This window comes from Triturus cristatus, chromosome 8 (genome assembly GCF_964204655.1).
Source record: "Triturus cristatus chromosome 8, aTriCri1.1, whole genome shotgun sequence".
In the NCBI taxonomy this organism is placed as follows: domain Eukaryota; kingdom Metazoa; phylum Chordata; class Amphibia; order Caudata; family Salamandridae; genus Triturus; species Triturus cristatus.
The window spans coordinates 1,554,082,081-1,554,105,915 of record NC_140591.1 but is presented as its reverse complement, the minus strand read 5'-3'; the positions used below and the strand labels follow the sequence as shown (position 1 = coordinate 1,554,105,915).

The window sequence follows — 23,835 nt, the reverse complement described above, 5'->3', positions numbered from 1 at the left end:
GGGAAGCGGAGGGAAGTCATTGGGCAGGGGTGGAGGCAGAGCGGGTGTTGTTAGTCTTGCCTCTGCCCTTGTTATTGTTGCCTCTGTATCCTCCTCTCTGATAACCTCTGGTGAAGGTGGATTGGGTGGGAGCCTTGTAAGAGGTGGATGGGGTATCAGACGAGTATCCCCTGGAGTTGCCCTTGTAGGATGAGCGACGAAAAGAACGTCTGGGAGCTTGCGATTGCAAGGCTTCCATTGATTTGGCTGTGTCTGTATCCTTTTTCATCTTCTCCAGGGATGCATCAACATTAGGACCAAAAAGGTGTTGTTGGTCGAATGGTTGGTTGAGGATAGAGCTTTGCACCTCAGTTTTAAACCCGGAAATGCGTAGCCACGCGTGCCTGCGAAGAAGGACGCTTGTGTTTACTGCTCTGGATACCGTATCTGCCACATCGAGAGCACACAGGATAGAGGTGTTGGTGATAATTTTACCCTCTTGTATTAGGTCGTAGGCCTGATGTTTGTATTTGTCCGGGAGGTGTTGGAGTAGGGACTCTAACTCATCATAGTGAGCCCTATTGTATCTGGCTAACAGGGCTTGAGTATTTGCGATGTGCCAAATATTAGCTGCCTGGAACGCTGTTCTTTTGCTAGAGGCGTCCAGGAGTTTAGACTCCTTGTCGGGCGGAGCTGCATCACCTGATGTCTGCGAATTAGCCCTTTTCCTAGCATTTGAGACCACCATGGAGTCTAATGGATCAGGGCCCTTAATTTAAGCTGGGTCTGTAAGGGCAGCTTTGTATTTTTTCTCAATTCTAGGATTGATGATTCTAGTCCTGACAGGGTCTTTAATACTTCTGTAGCGTGTTTAATCACCCCTTTAAGCATGGGTAAAGTGGATGTGGACCTTTGGGTGGTGTCGAAAGTGTCCATTAAGAAATCCTCTTCGACTGGTTCTGTATGTAAGTCGACCCCGTGGTACTGGGCAGCCCGGTGTATTAGCTGATTAAAACCCATGGTATCTTATGGTGGGGGAGGCCTAGAGGGGTAGATGTCCTCTTGCGGGACATTAGGGACATCAGGCGTATTATAGTCATCCCAGGGGTCAGGGGAACCTGGTGGACTGGGGTCATCTAGTGGCATGTTGTTGTTGTCACCGTCCCCTGTGTCATCATATGTGTCGTCATCCTCAACCGGAGTAGGGGATGGCATAGGAGAACGAGGTTGGGGAGGTGGAGAAGGAGGAGGAGGAGGAGATGGAGAAGGGACCCTAAGAGGTGATGTGGCTATATCCCTCTTTTTAGGTGGTGGAGCTGGTGCAGGCATGTCCAGTGGTCTTTTTCTGGAACTGAGTGTCAATTGACCCGTTTTAGGGTCTTTAGTTAAGAGTTTTTTGTTGAGGGTCTGGTCGAAAAAGCTCTTCTGAAGAAGGTTGGGTGTTGGGTGTCGACATCGAGGGCTTTTTCGGCGCTGGCTGCGGAGCGGTTTTGGGCTTGGAGCCGTGTGGTTTACCAGTCTGTGTGCTTCTTCGGTGTCAATGCTTTTTTCGGCTCCGAAGAGTGTGAGTCTGAGCTTTTGGGGAGTGGCTTCTTCGTCGGCACCGAGTGTTTTTTCGGTGCCGGGGAGTCGCTGGTTGGTGTCTTCGGTGCCAAGGGCTTCGGGGTGGAAGTAGCGGTCAGCCCCAAGGATGGATGCGGCTTCTTTTTCGGTGTCGATGATTGGGTTTCGGCGCCGGTGGCAGGCAGACTCGAGCCGGAGTCGCCAGAAGGCTTGGTAGGCTTCTTTGCCGGGCCCGAGGGCGGGGCATGGGAAGCAGTGTGTCGGTGTGCACCTTAGCCTGAAGGTGAAGGTGAAGGTGTGACCGAAGCCTTTGTTTTTGTAGGGAGTGGGTCGGGGTAGACGTCTCTAATTACGACACGTTGAGCTGGAGTCACTTCTTCGACATCTGTGTCATCGGCTTCGGAGGCGCTGATGAGGTTTTCTTCGACACGCTACTCTGGCACATCGACGCCCTCTTGGAAAATGTCATCGGGGATCGAACTCGACGAGCGAGCCATGGTCCTTCGAGCACGTCGATCCCGGATGGTCTTCTTCGAGCAGAAGGAGGCACAAGCCGGACAGTCTCTGGCCTCGTGCTCGGGAGAGAAGCAGAGGTTACACACCTCATGCAGATTGGTGTGGGGAAACTTCGACCCACATCGAGGACACTTTTTGAAAGGCGTCCTTTCCATGAGCCAGATGCCAAGGCTCGGGTCAGCCCGAAGGCCTTCTTCGATGACCGGAATCGAAGACTTGTAGAGATGCGCGCCGATTAGGGTTCGCGATTGAGACAATACCGTCGAAAGGGTGAAGGATTGCGCGTCGAAACAGGAATCGGTAACGGTTCCGAACTGGAGTGCGAGAAACACATCCGAACCCGATGGCAGAAAAAAAAAAACAATCGGAGGATGGAGCCGATGCCCATGCGCACTATGATCCTAAGGAGGAGTCACCTACCTCGTGACTTCCAAAGACTTTCCAGGACAAAAACAAGTGCAAACATCCGGAGCCAACACCAGATGGCGATCAATGCATAGTGTGTAATCTGCAGCTCATATGCCTCGAACATAAAGTATTTCTCGTTCATCCAAGAAATTATTTTGAAGCACTTCTTTGCACCTTTTCCCATCTGAGCCACCATAGGAGCAGCAGGGAGGGGAGACCCTGTCCTGGCAAAATTCAACATCCATCCAACACACTCTAGAAATCTCTGGACACCATCAGCACACAGAGTTGTCGCTAAAAGTTTCAACGACAAAACATGAATTTCTGTGTAATGCTCATCTGTGATCCAGGCACAGGATTTCAGAAATATGTACTCCGGTATCCCTCATCTAAAGTTTCACAAATATCCATTTCCTTCTGCGCCTTGAGGCTAGAAAACTGCAAATGTCACGTTAGCGTGGGTTCACACAGCTCTCTGGCAGATTCCTAAATCTTTTATACTGAAAGGAGTCTGTGTTGTTGAGAGTGTTTTTTATACTCCACACTGGATGACCCTTTAATCTATAGGGGAAATGGTGCTAACTGATCAAACAAACCATGCACGGAAAGTAAAAGTGTTCTCGTATATAAAGAAAACAACAATAAATGTGTAGTGGAAATAGAAGAGGGCGCTGGCGGAGCCGGAAGCCTACGTACACTGCATGGGGATGGGCGCCATGATCTCCTCGTCCATGTCGTCCACGTCATCCGTCATGATGAAGTGCGCAGGGTTGTGGCGCGCGGCCCCCATCAGGCTGGGGTCGATGTTCAGCGCCGTCACCAGCACGTGCAGGCCCGGGTTGTTCACCACCTGGAAGCCGCAGAGCATCTCGATCTGGTGCCAGCGGTGCAGGCGCTCCCGCAGGGCGGCCGTCACCTCGCCCAGGGCCTGCCTGGAAGTAAAGCAAACATTATACAGACAGACACTGATTGAACAGGTGACAGAATATGAGCCTGCAGATTTCAGCAAATACTCCCCAACCCAGTGTAATTCTGGGATCCTTCTAGGGAAGAATTCTTTCATTTAAATGTAAGGGGGTCAAACTAATCAGACACGGTGTTCGGGTACAATAACTGCCCCTTCCTCCTCCTGTACCTCGAATAGCAGAGCAAACATTTTTACATCCTTACATAAGTACAACACAGACTGAATCGCCTGCTAGAATCCCCCCGCCACCCATCGGGGGCTCTAGATCGAGGAGTCAGGGAACAAACATTTCTTCCTGCCCCGAGAAACCAGAAAACCTTCAAGCTTCAGTACCAGCGTCACCGTTCATGTGAACTACAGGGTCTTCACTTTTGGGATTTACTTCAATTAGGGAGCTTGGGTAGATTTAATAAAGGTTCTTCGAGGTTAAATAATACTAGAATGCCGTCACCAAGACTTTTCAGCAATTTTCAGTTTTATAACTATTGTACCTCTGCCGAGGGAAACAGCACACAGGACAAGCATTTGCAATGCAATAGGTCTCGCATTTGCGAGAGTTTGAGCTATTGGCATTGTAAATGACAATGCCTTTTATTTATGTGTTTTGAAAACCTGCAAGTAGTGCTTAAACACGCACTTTGCACTTAAAGTCGTTGCTTAGGAGAAGCAAAGCTGGTAGTAACTGTGCCTTTTCTACTGGCAGCCTTGCTTCTCATTAGCAAGGACTAGAAGTACAAAGTGCGTGTTTAATCACTACTTGCAGGTTTCGTAAATACATAAATAAAAGGCATTGTCATTTACAATGCCAATAGCTCAAACTGTTGCAAATGCGAGACCTATTGCATTGCAAATTCTTGTTAAATATGTGCCTGCTCTTGCATCTCAGTCTAAGTGACAAACCCCAATAATATTTATATTTGGCACGCTATTGCATCACAATCTAAGTAATATTACCCAATTATCTTCATACCTCACCATGCTTTAGATACACTGCTTAATTTGTGCTGGTGGTCGAGGGTTGGTGGGCATGCTCATTTTTAGAGATTGGGACTTAATAACCATGGCTAGAGTTTGAACCAGAGTAAGATGGACCATAGTAAGAGAGAGCAAAAGACTGAGAAGGGAGAACGTGGGAGGAAGAGAAAAGAGGAAAACTGTGACAAAGAGAAAGAAGGGATGAAAAAGTGCAAGGGTGAGACAAAGAGACAGAAAGTCAATGTGTGGACGAAAGAAGCATGGGATGGAATCAAGATTATACAGGCAAACTTTGTATTTCAAATCCTGGCATTCCGCAACTCTGGTATACTCTCTACAAATACCTATCCATACATACAAAGGACAGACCTATTAAAAAGAACACTTCAGAAAGACTACCCTCATAGGGACAGAGCATAGGGCAGCATTCTACAAGAGCTAATTTTAGTTAGGGGGCTAGAAAGAGACTTCCCAAAAAGCGAGAGGGCATAGAATAGCCATTTACCAAGAGATTACTGCAACTGCAGATGAGATGTGGCATAACTGCAAGAGTTGCCGACCTTGGAGCTGAGGAACCAGGTTCGAGTTTCGGCGTCAGCTCAACATCCTGCGATTCTGGGCAAATCACTTAATCTGCACGTGCCTAACAAAAATTAATGTGTCCTTGTGTAATGTAACTGGTGCTCATGTAAAGCGCTCCAATACCTTCGGGTCTAGTTTGCGTTATATAAAACTACAACTTTTTTCAAAAATGTTTTTAAAAACTGGACCACACTGTGAGGGACAGCACTGCAAAGAGAGCACCTAGAGGAGACAGCACAAATAAGATGAAATACCATCACAAACAATTTGCTGTAAAGAGACTGGGCCAAGAAAATAAGACCCCTACAAAGAGATCGTCGCGATGAGGATGCTCTAATGAGGATGATGTATTAGGGAAAGAGTGTAGTGTAGGGGTCTACAAAGAGATCGTTTCAAAGAAAGCAATGCAAAGAGACCGTCCTTTGAGAAACAGAGCATAGGATAAACCTCTTACACTTCTGCAAACAGACTATCCTGCGATGCAGATGCCTGTGAACAGAGTGACCGATCCCAGCGGAAGAGGGCACAGACCTATGAGCAAATAAGAGACCTCAGCAGAGACAATTCTAACAGGGAGAGAAGATAGGCAAGACCTCAACAAAGAAACAAATGCAAAAATACTGCTCCAAAGACTGCTTCCTAGCAGGGAGAAGAATGCAAAGAGACAGTCCTTAGGAGGACAGATCATAGGGAAGACCGCTATCAAGAAACCACCGTCAGGAGACCAACCTCAGATGGCGATGTTGCAGGAGAGACATCTGCAAAGACAGTGGCACTGATGCAAAGATTGTCCTGAGTGAGTAGATCGCTGTCATGTGACCACTGTGAGGTGTAGTGAGCACAGGACAGGACTATGTAGAGTGACCATCGCTAAGAGACCACAACAAGACAACTCTGCAAGGAGACATCTGCATGGACACCCCTCTAAAGATACCAGTGTTAGGTGAAGAGAGCACAGGAGAGAGGGGGGGAGAAAGAATGTATCAGGGAGAGAGATGTAGGGGTGGAGATGGGGACAGGGAAGTGTCGGAGACAAGATAAGAAGAAACAATGGCAGAAAGAATGGGGAGAAGGGAAAGTAAGGGAGAGAAAGAAGGACAAGGAGGAAAATAAGGAAAAGGAGAAAGCAGCGAAGAAGGATTGTGAGGGAGTTACAGCAGCACAAGAAACAAGAGGTGGTGAGGGAAAAATGGAATGAGACGGGATGGGAGCGGAAGAAGGAAGAGGAGACACGGTGTGGAGATGTTCGAGAGACAGAAAAGAGACACCAATGAGAAGACGGGAGAAGGGAGGGATAGAAGCTGGAAGGAGAGCGCCTGGGGAAGGGTAATTTATGTTGGAAGAAAATAAATGAGTGATGGAGAGGTGGAGAAGAGAGTATGAGGGGCTTAGATAAAGAAAGAGGAGAGGAGGGTAGGAAGGGAAACTTGGGTAAGGAACAGCCGACGGAGGAGAAAGAACCATCAGGGGTAGAGGAAGGAAGAGAGATGAAAGTGACTGCAGAGAAAAGAGAGGGATGAAAGTGCGACAAGGTAGCCGGGGAGCAGCACCACCAGGCAGAAGGGATTAGGGGAGATGCGCTCCAGTGATGAAGGGAGCACAGACAGCTGTGAATGTCAGAGCCGCAGATATGGGCCCGGTATCTCCGCCGCCATCAGGCGTCATCAAAGGCCCAGGTGTCCTTCTAGTCGAGCCTGGCGCTGGCAGGCACGAGACGGAGCTTAGAGACCAGTGACGGGGCGGAGAGAGGAAGGGGGGGGGGGGGGAAGAGGGAGTGACTGGAAGTGACGGCCATGGAGAGACAGAGGCCGACAGAAGTAAAGATACCCAGGCAGGGCCCCACACTAAAAGAAAAGAGACCGAGGCAGGCGGAGACAGGAAGGCTGTAGCATAGAAAGACAGAGTCAGAGAGTGACAAACACGCAGAAACGGAGGCAAAGATAGACAGAGCGTCAAAAGGTGATTTGCAGAGACATGGCGACAGACAGAGGCAAAGAATGAGCCAGACAAAGGCCGACAGAGATATGCAGAGTCAGACAAATGCAACAGAGACAGAAACAAACGAACATCCATAGAAAGACCCCCAACAGCAACAGACAGTGGCAGGAACAGAGGCCGACAGAGATAGGCAGAGAGCGCCAGGCAGTGGCTAGAGAGGGGTACAGAAGCATAGACAGAGACGGGAAGTAACAGATTTGCAGATACAGAGTTGACAGAGACCTACAGAGTCACAGAAAGAAAGACAGGCAGGGGCACGGAGGCAGAATTAGAAGGAAGTAGACAACAAGCCTACTCCTCCAAGGCCTCGCTTGGCCAGCCTCGGCCTCCTCCAAGGCCTCGCTTGGCCAGCCTCGGCCTCCTCCAAGGCCTCGCTTGGCCAGCCTCGGCCTCCTCCAAGGCCTCGCTTGGCCAGCCTCGGCCTCCTCCAAGGCCTCGCTTGGCCAGTCTCGGCCTCCTCCAAGGCCTCGCTTGGCCAGTCTCGGCCTCCTCCAAGGCCTCGCTTGGCCAGTCTCGGCCTCCTCCAAGGCCTCGCTTGGCCAGCCTCGGCCTCCTCCAAGGCCTCGCTTGGCCAGCCTCGGCCTCCTCCAAGGCCTTGCTTGGCCAGCCTCGGTCTCCTCCAAGGCCTCCCTTGGCCAGCCTCGGCCTCCTCCAAGGCCTCCCTTGGCCAGCCTCGTTCTCCTCCAAGGCCTCCCTTGGCCTGCCTTAGTCCTCCTCCAAGGCCGCGATTGGCCTGCCTTAGTCCTCCTCCAAGGCCGCGATTGGCCTGCCTTAGTCCTCCTCCAAGGCCTCGATTGGCCTGCCTTGTCCTCCTCCAAGGCCTCGATTGGCCTGCCTTGTCCTTCTTCAAGGCCTAGCTTGGCCTGCCTTGTCCTTCTTCAAGGCCTAGCTTGGCCTGCCTTGTCTAGAACCGTTGAGTTCTACCTTGGCAAATGAAGATTGTTTGAAACACTTCGAACTGTTGTCTGAGGTGTCACAGGGACAGATACTCGTATGTAGAGGTCATATCGTTGCTGATCTTGTTGCAGAAGATCCAAGTCTCCCAACAAGCCCAGCTCGCATGCCTACACGCACCCCCCTCCACCCTACATATGTAGCACATACGACGAAGTACCAGCCTCATACTGTAAAGGAGAGCTCGATCATAAACAGCTGTCAGCAGGATTTGAAGTAGGAATCAGAGGAGGGCTGGCTTGAAAGTAAACTTCCCTCGCAGGCATTAATGCGGCTTCTTAGTCCACGTGGGTCCTGGCCCTTTGGCCCTCTTCCCATTTCTCCTTATTCACCCCAGGCAGCAAAAGTTTCATATACTCTCTGATGACCTATGCAGAGAATTTATTTAACCGTTTTACATAGCACTTGGGCACCAAGAGGTATAAAGGCGTTTTACACTAACAGGGACAGAGACGACAGACTCACAATAAAGTGGAACAAACAGATGACAGACTCACAATAAACTGGAACAAACAAGTAGCAGTTATGAAAAGAACGGAGGGAAGGCGAGCTAGAGCTTGGCAACCGAGTGAGAGCTGTAGTGAGGAAAGGGAGGAAGGAAAAGAGTGGGGAAGGCAAAGAAGGTGATAGAAAAGAACAAGATGGAGAGGGATGCAAAGAAGAGAAGGGGACGAGGAAGACCGGAGAAGAAACATAAGTGGAGGGATTAGGATAGGACAGCAAAGAAAAAAAAGAAGAGAGTGGAGTGAGAAAAGAGGAGTCCAGCAGAAAAGTAGGTGCTGGGTGAGATGCATCTAGAACGAGAGGGTACTTAAGTGCACAGGAATAGGGCAGAAAGAGATGGGGGATGCACAAGCCCAATAGTCACGTGACATACAGTCTAAAGAAAGGAGCCTTCAGAAGACGGTGAAAGGACAGCAGGGCAGGTTTGTGTTTAATTTCCAGAGAATGGATTATGCATTGCAGGAGAGATTCTGTGCACGGGGATTTCCAGAAGAAAGTGGTCTTTGTTCCTGAGGTTTCTAGAGCTGCCAATTATCTTGAAAAGATTAGCCAGGTGAGGGGGAAATCTTGAGCGGGCGGATTTGTAGGCTAGACATCCCAGTTTACGAACTCTGGCCTCTATGGGAAGCCAGAGAAACTAGTCTAGTCCTGGAATGACGTGATCGGGTTTCTTTGATGAAGACAGGAATCCGACTGTGGTCAGCAGAAGGGACCTGAGACGCACGAGGGCAGGTTGGGAGGACCCTCTCAAAAGAGCACGGCCACAATCTAGACGAGAGAGAAATAGTGCATAGAATTCTCTTTTTAGGAAATCTGGAGGTAAGAGTGTATTTTTATTTTAGTATACGGAGTTGAAAGTTAGCAGTTTTAACAATTTTGTTTACAAGGTGTGCCATGGATAGGAAGCAGTCCAGCAAAATTCCAAGAGATGGGACAATTGGTGGAGAGTGAGAGAGAGAGTTCTGCAATGTTAGATTCTTCAGTATGTTCGGGTTCAAGGACTTTTTGTGATAAGGAGAGAACAGGATAAATTCTGCCTTTTTGGTACCTTATGACAAAGGAACTCAGGGCCATATGTATGAAAGAATTTAGCATTTCTTAATAGACCGAATCGCGATTTCGGTCCGTTAGGAAATGCTAAATTGCCTTTCCATATGTATAAAGGCAGGTACGGGAATCGCAATTGCATTTTGTGATTCCCTAAATAGGAATTCCAAAGAGGGATTTCCTATTTGTGATTTCCTAAGCACATGTACAAAACATTTCCTAAATGCGCATTTATGAAATGCTATTACCATCAACTCCAAGTCGATTGTAACCACGTGCAATTTTTAAAAAATGCACCCAAAAGGCATTTTTTAAAGTGACATGTTACTCGCACATGCCCCCAGGGTACCTTTGTGGGCTTTACATGTGCACCACTTTTTTGGTGGGGTGCATCAGGGGAGTCCTTAGGCCCATAGGCACCTTTGGTTTTGCATTTCCAAATTTACGATTGCTTATAGGAAATCTCAAATGTAAAACCATTTGTTCCTGGTTTAGCATTTTCTAAATAGCGATTCCTACTCTGTAGGAGTCGGTACCAGGAAATCTCTATTTCTGTACATTCCAATTTGCATTTCCTAAATAGCGATTTCTTGGGATTCGCTATTTAGGAACTACAAAATGGAAATTTTGTACATATCGCCCTCAGTCTTCGGCAAAATAAACAGTGCGATGCTAATCACTTAGTTCCTCACTCTCCAGCAGGGTACACTGTGGCATGTACCCTAGCTTACAGCAGGGTACACTGTGGCATGTACCCTAGCCTCCAGCCGGGTTCACGGTGGCATGTACCCTAGCCTCCAGCCGGGTTCACGGTGGCATGTACCCTAGCCTCCAGCCGGGTACACTGTGGCACGTACCCTAGACCTCCAGCCGGGTACACTGTGGCATGTACCCTAGCCTCCAGCAGGGTACACTGTGGCATGTATCCTAGCCTCCAGCAAGGTACACTGTGGCATGTACCCTAGCATCCAGCAGGGTACACTGTGGCATGTACCCTAGCCTCCAGCAGGGTACACTGTGGCATGTACCCTATCCTCCAGCAGGGTACACTGTGGCATGTACCCTTGCCTCCAGCAAGGTACACTGTGGCATGTACCCTAGCCTCCAGCAAGGTACACTGTGGGATGTACCCCAAGCCTCCAGGAGGGTACGCTGTGGGATGTACCTTAGCCTCCAGCAGGGTACACTGTGGGATGTACCTTAGCCTCCAGCAGGGTACACGGTGCATGCACCTTAGCCTCCAGCAGAGTACACGGTGCATGCACCTTAGCCTCCAGCAGGGTACACTGAGCATGTACCCTAGCCTCCAGCCGGGTACACAGTGCATGTACCCTAGCCTCCAGCAGGGTACACTGTGGCACGTACCCTAGCCTCCAGCAGGGTACACTGTGGCACGTACCCTAGCCTCCAGCAGGGTACACTGTGGCATGTACCCTAGCCTCCAGCAAGGTGCACTGTGGCATGTACCCTAGCCTCCAGCAAGGTGCACTGTGGCATGTACCCTGGCCGCCAGTAGGGTACACTGTGGGATGAACCTTGGCCTCCAGCCGCATACACTGTGGGATGTACCCTAAGCCTCCAGGAGGGTACGCTGTGGGATGCACCTTAGCCACCAGCAGGGTACACAGGAGGATGTATCTTAGCCTCGAGGAAGGTACGCTGTGGGATGTACCATAGCCTCCAGCAGGGTATGCTGTGGGATGTATCTAGCCTCCAGCAAGGTACACTGTGAAATGTACCTTAGCCTCCAGCAGGGTACGCTGTGAAATGTACCTTAGCATACCCTGCTGGAGGCTGTGAGATGTACCTTAGCCTCCAGCAGGGTACACTGTGTATGTACCCTAGCCTCCAGCTGGGTACACAGTGCATGTACCTTAGCCTCCAGCAGGGTACACTGTGGGATGAACCTGAGCATTCAGCAGGGTACACTGTGGCATGCACCTTAGCCTCCAGCAAGGTACACTGTGGCATGTACCCTAGCCTCCAGCAAGGCACACCGTGGGATGAACCTTGGCCTCCATCAGCATACACTGTGGGATGTACCCCAAGCCTCCAGGATTGTGCGCTGTGGGGTGTACCTTAGCCACCAGCAGGGTACACAGTAGGATGTATCTTAGCCTCCAGCTGGGTACACGGTGCATGCACTTTAGCTTCCAGCAAGGTACACTGTGTATGTACCCTAGCCTCCAGCCGGGTACACGGTACATGTACCCTAGACTCAAGCAGGGTACACTGTGGCACGTACCCTAGCCTCCAGCAGGGTACACTGTGGCACGTACCCTAGCCTCCAGCAGTGTACACTGTGGCACGTAACCTGTGCTCCAGCAGGGTACATTGTGGGATGTACCTAGCCTCCAGCAGGTAAACTGTGGCATGTACCCTAGCCTCCAGCTGGGTACACTGTGCATGTACCCTAGCCTCCAGCAGGGTACATTGTGGGATGTACCAAGCCTCCAGCAGGGTACATTGTGGGATGTACCTAGCCTCCAGCAGGGTACACTGTGGGATGTACCCTAGCTTTCAGCAGGGTACACAGTGGCATGTACCCTAGCCTCCAGCCGGGTACACTGTGTATGTGCCCTAGCCTCCAGCCGGGTACACGGTGCATGTACCCTAGCCTCCAGCAGGGTACACTGTGGCACATACCCAAGCCTCCAGCAGGGTACACTGTGGCACATACCCAAGCCTCCAGCAGGGTACACTGTGGCATGTACCCTAGCCTCCAGCAAGATGCACTGTGGCATGTACCCTAGCCTCCAGCAAGGTACACTGTGGGATGAACCTTGGCCTCCAGCAGCATACACTGTGAGATGTACCCTAAGCCTCCAGGAGGGTACGCTGTGGGATGTACCTTAGCCTCCAGCAAGGTACACTGTGGCATGTACCCTAGCCTCCAGCAAGGTACACCGTGGGATGAACCTTGGCCTCCAGCAGCATACACTGTGGGATGTACCCCACGCCTCCAGGATTGTGCCCTGTGGGATGTACCTTAGCCACCAGCAGGGTACACAGGAGGATGTATCTTAGCCTCGAGGAAGGTACGCTGTGGGATGTACCATAGCCTCCAGCAGGGTATGCTGTGGGATGTATCTAGCCTCCAGCAAGGTACACTGTGAAATGTACCTTAGCCTCCAGCAGGGTACGCTGTGAAATGTACCTTAGCATACCCTGCTGGAGGCTGTGAGATGTACCTTAGCCTCCAGCAGGGTACACTGTGTATGTACCCTAGCCTCCAGCTGGGTACACAGTGCATGTACCTTAGCCTCCAGCAGGGTACACTGTGGGATGAACCTGAGCATTCAGCAGGGTACACTGTGGCATGCACCTTAGCCTCCAGCAAGGTACACTGTGGCATGTACCCTAGCCTCCAGCAAGGCACACCGTGGGATGAACCTTGGCCTCCATCAGCATACACTGTGGGATGTACCCCAAGCCTCCAGGATTGTGCGCTGTGGGGTGTACCTTAGCCACCAGCAGGGTACACAGTAGGATGTATCTTAGCCTCCAGCTGGGTACACGGTGCATGCACTTTAGCTTCCAGCAAGGTACACTGTGTATGTACCCTAGCCTCCAGCCGGGTACACGGTACATGTACCCTAGACTCAAGCAGGGTACACTGTGGCACGTACCCTAGCCTCCAGCAGGGTACACTGTGGCACGTACCCTAGCCTCCAGCAGTGTACACTGTGGCACGTAACCTGTGCTCCAGCAGGGTACATTGTGGGATGTACCTAGCCTCCAGCAGGTAAACTGTGGCATGTACCCTAGCCTCCAGCTGGGTACACTGTGCATGTACCCTAGCCTCCAGCAGGGTACATTGTGGGATGTACCAAGCCTCCAGCAGGGTACATTGTGGGATGTACCTAGCCTCCAGCAGGGTACACTGTGGGATGTACCCTAGCTTTCAGCAGGGTACACAGTGGCATGTACCCTAGCCTCCAGCCGGGTACACTGTGTATGTGCCCTAGCCTCCAGCCGGGTACACGGTGCATGTACCCTAGCCTCCAGCAGGGTACACTGTGGCACATACCCAAGCCTCCAGCAGGGTACACTGTGGCACATACCCAAGCCTCCAGCAGGGTACACTGTGGCATGTACCCTAGCCTCCAGCAAGATGCACTGTGGCATGTACCCTAGCCTCCAGCAAGGTACACTGTGGGATGAACCTTGGCCTCCAGCAGCATACACTGTGAGATGTACCCTAAGCCTCCAGGAGGGTACGCTGTGGGATGTACCTTAGCCTCCAGCAAGGTACACTGTGGCATGTACCCTAGCCTCCAGCAAGGTACACCGTGGGATGAACCTTGGCCTCCAGCAGCATACACTGTGGGATGTACCCCACGCCTCCAGGATTGTGCCCTGTGGGATGTACCTTAGCCACCAGCAGGGTACACAGTAGGATGCATCTTAGCCTCCAGCTGGGTACACGGTGCATGCACCTTAGCTTCCAGCAGGGTACACTGTTTATGTACCCTAGCCTCCAGCCAGGTACACGGGTACACTGTGGCACGTACCCTAGCCTCCAGCAGGGTACACTGTGGCACGTACCCTAGCCTCCAGCAGGGTACACTGTGGCACGTACCCTAGCCTCCAGCAGGGTACACTGTGGCACGTACCCTAGCCTCCAGCAGGGTACATTGTGGCACGTACCTAGCCTCCAGCAGAGTAAACTGTGGCATGTACCCTAGCCTCCAGCAGGGTACACTGTGGCATGTACCCTAGCCTCCAGCCGGGTACACTGTGGCATGTACCCTAGCCTCCAGCCGGGTACACTGTGGCATGTACCCTAGCCTTCAGCTGGGTACACGGTGCATGTACCCTAGCCTCCAGCAAGATACACTGTGGGATGTACCCTAAGCCTCCAGGATGGTACACCGTGACATGTACCCTAGCATCTCAGCAGGGTACACTGTGGGAGGTACCCTAGCCTCCAGCAAGGTACACTGTGGGATGAACCTTGGCCTCCAGCAGCATACACTGTGGGATGTACCCTAAGCCTCCAGGAGGGTACGCTGTGGGATGTACCTTAGCCACAAGCAGGGTACACAGGAGTATGTATCTTAGCCTCCAGGAAAGTAAGCTGTGGGATGTACCTTAGCCTCCAGCAGGGTACGCTGCGAGATGTATCTAGCCTCCAGCAGGGTACGCTGTGAGATGTACCTTAGCCTCCAGCAGGGTACACTGTGTATGTACCCTAGCCTCCAGCTGGGTACACGGTGCATGTACCTTAGCCTCCAGCAGGGTACACTGTGGGATGTACCCTAGCCTCCAGCAGGGTACACTGTGGGATGAACCTTAGCATTCAGCAGGGTACACCGTGACATGTACCCTAGCATCTCAGCAGGGTACACTGTGGGAGGTACCCTAGCCTCCAGCAGGGTACACTGTGGCATGCACCTTAGCCTCCAGCAGGGTACACTGAGGCAGGCACCCTAGCCTCCAGTAGGGTACACTGAGGCAGGCACCCTAGCCTCCAGTAGGGTACACTATGGGATGCACCCACCTTCAGTTAACAGCATAGACAGTGGAAGGGAAGAGGTGTGGTGCAGCGGCCAGGGCGACTGACACCGGACGCTGGGGATCACGGTTCGATCCCCGGCACTGGTGGCAGGTCAGTCCAGCACCATGTGACTCTGGGCAATAACTTGCTTAATCTTCCTGACGGCCCCCAGCGCCGAGATGCCTACGGGTAGCTGTGCGCTTTACAACTACTGGATTTACATTTTACAGCATGTGTGATTTGCCAGCGTTGGTACAGTTTGGTGGTGTGCAGATTATAATCAGATTGTAAGTGGTCAAATGTCTTGGTGATAGATACCCTGTCCCTCTAGGTCTAGAATATGGAATTGCCAATGTGATCCCAGTGTAGAAACCCTGTTGTAGTGGTACCTTGGCAAGATCTCACTGACCCATTGGGGAGGAGGTCTCTTCCGTCTGTGTGTCTTTCCAAGCTATCACTATCATGGCAGCTTTCCATTCCTAATTAACAAGCCCGTAGACTGTACAAGTTTAGTTCCACCCCCCTATTCCCCCCCCCCCCCCATGAAGGTAACGGACATACATCTTTTCACCCTTAGCCTATCTTATCGAATGAGGATTATGCCCAATCAGTGAGGAGCACAAACTGGAATGCCCAATGGTAATGTCAAACAAAGATGAGGGAAAGGCCCCTCACAGGCACCTCATGAGTATGGGTGAAACAATCACAGGCGTTCTTCCTTTCCGCAGAGTTTGGAGTTCACTCTCATACTTTTAAAAGAACGTCCAACACAAGGAATGCTCTATAAGATATATATATACATAAAAAACTTGGATACAGAATAAATCTCAAAAACGTTTAGCGCCTTCTACCAGAGCAAAGGGAAGTGTGCCTCACTTCATTCTGGGGCCGGTGAGTACCACACTCAGGCTGGGTTCTAAGAACTGTTGGCGAGGTCTCCAGCAAGCATGGTCCCAAACGGTCAAGCGACCCCTCCCCTGCAGTTTAGTGAGGCATATAGACAAACAATTGTAAATATCTTGCCTTAGCCACTTTCATCTCACCCCGACATAACCACCTATAGGGCAAGCCATTTCCTTTAACTCTGTATGGCTGAAAGTCACCTATCCAGCCAGTCCTAAACTTCCTCGGCTGTCATCAAGTGCCTACATTCTCCGTCAAGACTTCAGCCATGCCACAATGAGCACATCTCTAAGCCTGGCTCCAGGAGCACCATCTTTTACTTTCTCAAAGCTCTTCCTTTGCTTCTGAACAGCTCAGCTGAGATGCGGAAAGCAGTTTTTTATGCGTAGAGAACTGGGCCCACCCATTTGACCACCTGCGAGATGGCATCTGTATCTCTAATGCGGAGCTTGAAAGCTGTGATACCCATGAAAGAGGCCTTCAGCGGTGGTTGGAGCACTGTGGTTTGGTTGCCGCATTCCACCAATTAAAAATAAATAAACACCATCTTATGCTGGTGTTTTGGGTGATCCATTTGTTGATGAAGTGTTCTGCACTTGGTCCCTCTGTTGAACAGGGGCCCAACTTGTACATGTTGTCATTTCCTAATCACAACTCCTCTACCTCTTCGCACTAGTGTTCTCAGACTCGAGCTAAAGCTTTAAGAGTTGGCGCCGTGGTGATTCGAAGGACAATAGGATGAAACTGAGGATACAGAGACCATCCAGCTTCTGTTCAATGTCCGCGTCAGACTTCGAGTGTGAATCTGAGCTCGTGGACGTGTTTGTGGGTCACTGCATAGTTTTCCTATGGGTTGTTTTATTGGATGTTCGTGGGTCTCCGTTCTGTTTGTCTGTCACAGTATGTGAATATTGTCATGGCTATTTTATCTACAGGTGCTTCACTGTTGAGGTGTTAAGAAAAAGATAAAATTAAAATTAAAAAATAGTTCTAAAAATGCATACATTAATTGGCTTCAAATGCAGCACTTGGAGGTCTGAGTTTATGTAATACAACTTTGAATCTCTATGTACTGTCTTCCATATACATGTATACCCTTTCTGTGTTGTTATGTAACTGAGTTTATTCCTTTACTCCTGCTGTACAACATATAATAATAAACAAAAACCTTTGACTCTCTCAAATACACTACTGTTTCACACTATACCGCTCTCAATATATCCTCTACCTCCACTCTCCGACTCATCCCAACCTTCATTCTACTACTATGATCCCTAAACTCACCATTTCTAGACTCTTCCCTCCTCTATCACTCCTTGGCTCACCCCAAGCCTCATTTTACTACTGTAATCTCCCAAAACAACTCTCTCTAAGTTCTTCTCTCATGAATCTCCTTGACGCATCTCAAACCTCATCTTACTACTATGATCTCTCAAATAAATACTTTCTAGACTCTTCCCTCTTCTATCCCTCCATTATCCTATTCAATCAAACTACCAGCCTCGCATGTCCAACACTCAAATTAACTCATCTTTCCCTATACTAATCCACCACTAATCCTTTTTGGGTTCTGAAGTAGCGTGCTTCTTGCCGAAAAGTGCTTCTACGCCTTGTTAGGTGTAGTAAGCGCTATATAAATGCAATTGCAATTAACTGACTGACGAGGATGTGCCGTGTCCAGCAGAACTTCATGGGTGACATGTAGTTCTTTGTGCCATTGGTAACGAAGGCTGTCCTACACTGTGCCCTTCCATTATGGTATTTTCCTTAATTCCGTTCTGATCAGAGTAACTTCAACACTAACGGAGTTGACTTTGTTTTCGAGGGCAATTCTAGCCTCCTAAACTGCCGTCAAGACAACATCAGGGTGGGCTCAGGCATACACGCCGCTGCCTGGGAGGATGGGTGGGGGGGAGGGGCGGTGGAGCGCAGAGCCCCGCCCCTTTGATCCTGCATCCCTGCCGCTGGCTGCAGTCTTGCCACTGTGGGTTACCAGAGCAGATCGGTCCTTATGGAGGTTGCTCTCTGTGCCACCTCAATTTAATGACAATAGAGTCCAGTGGCCAAAACTCAAGTCCACTCAAAGGGAGGCTAGTGTCAGACTGCACAGGCATCTAGCAACGGAGGTCCTGCCGAATCAAGCAGGGTGCTGATTGGATGGATTACTAACAAAGCTTACTACGTAGTAGTGGCTGGTATTGGGTGAAAGTGGTGGGCAGTGCAGGGGTAAAAAAACAAAACAAAGAAGAACTTACCTATCCGTCGCTCTTCTGCCGACTGCTGTGCACAGGGTGAGGCTCCCAGACTCCCCCACGGCGAATCCCATCGCTTCTCTCATGCTTGTGAGAGAAGTACTGGGATTGGACTGAGCAGGCTGATTTTCCACTCCATCGGGGACTGGAGGCCTGCGCCTGCTGTTCTCTCCACCCAGCAATGCAGCTCGGGTTAGAGAGATGTCGGTGCGCACGTCAGTTTGGCCGTCCTGACACAGCCAGCCAAACCAACGTGCACTTACAGCAGTGCCCACCACTCCCCCTCTGTTTACTGTAGTGCTGGGCGGGTATGACCCCGTCCCCAAGACTCAGCTCGGAGAAGAAAAAAAATGATGATAAAACTTTTATTATCTTTTTCAATTTTTGCAGCTGCTGGTAGGAGGGGCAATACTCCTCCGCCACAGCAGAGGAGCTGCCGCTGGGCTTATGGAGGAGGACATACGGTGTCGCTCCATAAGCGGAATAGGATGTAAAAGGCAGCTCACCAAAAGGGTTAAAAAGGCAATGCTACACCTGACAGCACAAAAAAACCAACTTACAAAAAGTAACAACTGTCCTTCATTACTACTGCTCTGTTTTACGCAGCAGTCACCCAGGAGTAAAGGAAGCACAATCTTCATTGTTAATCTAGCTGTGGGTGAGAAATAAACCCTGCAACATCCCATCTCGCCTGCCATTTGGGGCAGGCATCTAATGAAGGGATGTCTAAAACAGTTTGCTATGCGTTCACACGGTTGAGGGAGATGAATCATGCTAAAAACTAGAATTATTGCATAGCAGCGGAACAAGTCGAATGTGCAACTGGAAGTACATCAAACATATTAGGCCTTGGGTGGAGTAATAAAAGTAAGAGAAAGCCAAAGAATAAAGACAGTCATATAGGTGCAGTAGTCCTCTGCTACAACTAATAGTCGACCTTGTTTTCAATAACCTTAACTTCCTTCGTTGAATGAAGGCTCCTTATTCAGCATAACACAGCGCCTCGTTCTCCTCGGTCTCTCTACTTCTCTAAAACCAATAGTAACAAATGATGGACGGTATGCGGAACGATGCAAACATTCACCGCCCAGTCAAGCTAGCCTGGCTGATGAGCTTATACCCCGAAACCAGTCCCACGATGCTTTTTTCTGGTCCAGGGGAAGACCTGGCAATGGCAATTCGGGCTGGACTGTTCCCATAGGGAGCAGGGTCAAGACTGATTTGCATATGGCAGGGTCTAAACTGAAATGGCATGGTGAGCAAAAAACCAATGGATTTAGGCCCAAATCTCTGTATTGGGGGTGAATGTTTGATATTCTTTAACATTCCACCCATCATTAGTTCTTTTTGCATTTGTCGCCCTAAGTGGGAAGGGTATGGCCAGACGTGGGTCCTGTGTTCACCATGCCATTGGAGTCAAGCTTGCCTGGCTGATGAGGGGTAATACCCCGAAACCGGTCCCAGGATCCTTGTTTCCAGTCCAGAGAGGATCTGGCCTGGCAGTTTGGGCTACACTGTTCCCATGGGGAGCACGGTCAAGACTGATTTGCATATGGCTGGGTCTAAACTGGAATGGCATGGTGTGCACAAAAAACAATGGATGTAGGCTCAGATCGCTGTACTGGGGGTGAATGTTTGACACTGTCCAACATTCAGCCATCAATTTCTCCTCCTCCAGACACTTCTCAGCGACTTCCCTCCAGTGCACATAGTCACTCCCAATGAGCCCCACTTTATGTTTTACTGAACAGATCCACTTTTTAGGCTACATCCCAAGGATGACCTCAACAGCCATTGCTTTCTTCCTAGACCAGGCTTTGTCTGGAGGTCTGAAAGACAGATGTGTGGTCATAGTGTATAAATGAAAGGAGAAGCAGCAAGAACAACTTCCAACAGATACTCACTTCGCCGCTAGGATCTTGTGATCAACGTCATCCAGAGAGGAACTGTGGGCCACGTGGAATGTCCCAAACAGGGTGTTTCTCTTCTTCTTTATCTTTTCAGCCTTTAACAAGAGATGAGAAAACAAATGATTTATCTAAAAACAAGTATCCACGCATGAGAGGACCACCCCAAACTATTGAGAAAAGAGGGTGAGGCAAAGGAGAATAAACCAAGTGATGTTCCCTTGAATGAACACCGAGATTTCATACAGCATTGCTCATAAAATGCACCGTAAGACGTTACGGTTCTCCTGAAGAGATCAATAACCTTTATGGGCAGCATTGCTAAGATCTGTACTGGACCCCAGGCCCGCCTCTCGTAAACAGCCTTTTAATGTACAGGTACTGAGCTTGTGTCATGCAGACACTAACATCTAACAGACGCAGACCACCATCCTACCTCCAATGTTCATCCACTCGGCAACACACCCCAACATTAATAATACATGATACAGGGGCAACAGGGATGAAAGAATGTAAGTGAGGCAACAAGAGAAACAACTCTGGGCGCACAATTGCAGCGAAACACGAAGGGAACTGAATATTGTTTCTGAGGAATGAATTACACTGTAGGACATTGGCCCAGCAATCAGACTCTACACAAACTCACAGAAGTATGAACTGAGTTCCACATATTTACGGGGCAAGGATTGGTAAAACTGCACTGCTTTGCACGTTTTGTCTGCTTGGCCCCATGTTTTTAAAACAGTTAACGCGATAATCCGCCGCTGTTCTGGTGGTGCGCTGTGTTTTTATTTAGTGGAAGGTCTAGTACCTCTGAAAGCTGCAGGGATGCTGGGCAGCCAGGCTCCCGAATAGTTCACCTGTAAACTCTACTCTTTCAACTCTACTCTATTCTATTCTAAGAAGCACTTACAGAGCGCATAGCTGCCAGCAGGTATCCTGGCTCTGATACTGCGACACAGAGGGACTTAGGGGGAACTATCCTGGAAGAGCCAAGTCTTCACTAGTTTCTGACCATAGCTGGATTTTTACAGCAAATTTCAAAACACTCTAAAGCTGCCTAGTAATGGCTCTGCATTAAGATGGATCCCTATAGAAAGAGAATGATAGTAAACGTCTCCTAAAGTATGTCTAGCAGGTGTGAGTGGAAGTCCTAGCTGCGGGTCATCATATTTTTGAAGAGAGAGGTGTCCATCTGCCCTGGAATCTATCTTCACCCGTTAATGAGTGCATGAAGTGATTTGTAAATGGATTCCTATGGGAAAGAGCCCATCAACGATGCACCGGCGGACTCTTCTGCTATAGAACCAGGTCTGGAATCTCCTGGACGAGGTCACTGGCTTGCTCCTAGGAAAATGCAACAAAAGACTGCTTTCCAACAGATGCCTTTTTGTAAACTTTTTCTCCTACAACAATGCAATGAAAAATGTCACAATATAGTTGATGTGCTTTTCTGAACACACCAGGCACAAGCTTGTAGCTCTTTGTGCATTCAGTGTACAAGTTTGGTTTCACTGGAGTTGGATAATTAGGGACAAAATTGAAGAATAACTCTCCGACACGCATGAAAATCAAGCATCTGGATGGATTCCCAGAACCGTCTTAGCTGTATGACAAACATTAAATGGCTGATAATCTGATGGAAAGGAAACATTCCCTTACACTGCAAGCATGTTTTTTGGCCTGCAGGGCAACAGATTCACATGCTGCTGCCATCTAGTGTTGGATGCTTGCAACTTCTTAGAAAAAGCTTTTAAGTCAAGAGATGCGATTTGCTTCCTCACTTAGTCCACAATGCACACGAGCACCAACTCTGTTAGATTGGTTTTTGCACAGCGGGTGAGACTGTATATGGAGTGTGATGCACCATGCGTATTGTGCAGTGTGGGCTCTGTATACATTTTTTTTTTTAAAGAGATCAGCAACCAATACTCTTCGCTTTCTGGTGGCAAGTGTGAATACACCCGTCTATTCACCTTGCTATACCTGCCTTAGAAAGGGGATGGCCTGTGTACAGTTTGTGAAGTCTACAAAGTTCTTCGGAGCAGTGAAAATGCCTGGCCCTGTTCATATGGTACGCAAGAGCTCTTTTTACATCTAGTGTGTCCCCGCTACTGAACCTGGTTGTGGAAAGAAGAACAGGAGCTCTATAGAATATGGTGCGGACACTGGGACTGGTTCTGAGAACAACCTTATCCTTATAGCCCTGAATCGATAGCTCATACATGGGGAGTGTTTGCTGCTCACTAATGCGCCTTCGCAATATTATGGTAACGAAGAAGGCCACCACCCTGGAAAGGAACAGTAAAGGACATGAGTGTAAAAGGTTGAAGTCTGAAAGCAGTGCCTTACACAGAGGAGACTCCGAAAGGCTTCTGTAAATACCCCATCTCTGGGATACTCTTCTGGCGGAGCTGTGCCATGCTCTGCATGCCCACGAGCAGCCCCCTTAGCCCACAACACTTGCTGCTTCCCCGTTGAACAGCAGCCCCGGCCAGTGACTGCAACCCATAGGGGATACCCCAGCTCAAACCTGCGGCCTCGCAACTACACTTATCTATGCTTGGTTGTCGCATCGCTCCTCCAGATACACATGGTGGATGCGGGCCTGTTACACCTATTGTAGTTACAGACAGTTTCGTCTTTTTGTGGATCAGTCAATCTTATGCTTCGCCTACATCTAGGTGCCCCTGTTCACACATCCTAGAGAACAGCGGTCATGATCTCGATGTCAAAGCTGCTCTATTGTTAATACAGATGCACTGCGCGGGGGTACCGTAAACTGCCTGCTGTGTTCAGAATGTGCAAAGTGCATCATCAGCTCTTAACAGTATTTGGAAATGCCAAATGTCAATAAAAAATATATATATATATACTTTTTTTAAAATTAGTGTAAAGGTTTGAAAAGTGGCCAGGTGAACCCTAGGAAGATAGGGGAGTATAAGTAAGGGTTAATACCGTGGCTCACCCTGTCGAAGCAATTCACCAATTAGTTCTCTCACAAAAACATCCAATTGTGTAGGAATCCTGTAGGCAAAAATAATAAAAGGGCATTACTTCGCCCGCCTCAAAGGGCGTTTCCAAGGTGACTACAGACTAGTGCTGACCAATCACCAGGAGGAGCTCCGTGCTCTGTTTGGAGCTGGACCAGCACTTGGGCAGGACCTTCAATGCCCGCAACAAATCTTCTTCTGGGAAGCGTTTTGTATGAAGAATCGGCGCTTAATTTGAGCGGGGGGGGGGGGGGGGAGGGGGTCACTGGCACTCATTTCAGGCGACCAGCACTTATATTTCCCCAGAGCAGGAGATGGAAAACGGAAAAAGGGGAAAGAAGGATGAAGAAAAGACAGAAATCCCGTCTCAAAAGGAGAAAGCTGGAGCCTGCAAGAGTGAGCTAAAGGGGCCGGGAGTATCCGGAAGTGGATTAAAAAGGTAATAGGTGGTTTGAAGACTACGATCCCTTAGTAATCAGCACGCTGACGTTCAAGACCACCTGCGTCTGAGCACAGCTTTGCACGTCGGCACTCATTCTATTACAAAAGAAGCAGTGGGAACAATATTGACCGAAGAGCCACTTACTCTCTCTCAGGCAAAAATTAATTTGAATTTCTCCCTTGGGAACATGTCTTGTTTTCCTCCTCCATTTACAAGACAAAGTGGGCTGTCATCTATTCCCATCACAGTGCATTATAACTGCAAAGATCTCCGCAAATACCCTATTAGTTCCTCAACATGGGAAATGCCGAATCTGCTCATTCAGAGTTTGCAAAATCAACTCAC

The 23,835-nt window shown here is 49.4% G+C and overlaps 1 protein-coding gene across 6 annotated transcripts in view; it reads right to left on the bottom strand.

Moving 5' to 3' along the window:
* STIM1 (stromal interaction molecule 1) overlaps positions 1 to 23,835 on the bottom strand; it is a 458,800-nt gene that overhangs the window by 52,267 nt on the left and 382,698 nt on the right. For all 6 annotated transcript variants that reach the window (XM_085623469.1, XM_085623472.1, XM_085623467.1 and 3 more), the window contains 2 exons: positions 20,053 to 20,153; positions 3,163 to 3,398 (listed from right to left, as the gene is read on the bottom strand). In XM_085623469.1, the coding sequence (XP_085479595.1) occupies positions 3,163 to 3,398; positions 20,053 to 20,153 (337 nt within the window). The remainder of the gene's footprint in view (positions 1 to 3,162; positions 3,399 to 20,052; positions 20,154 to 23,835) is intronic.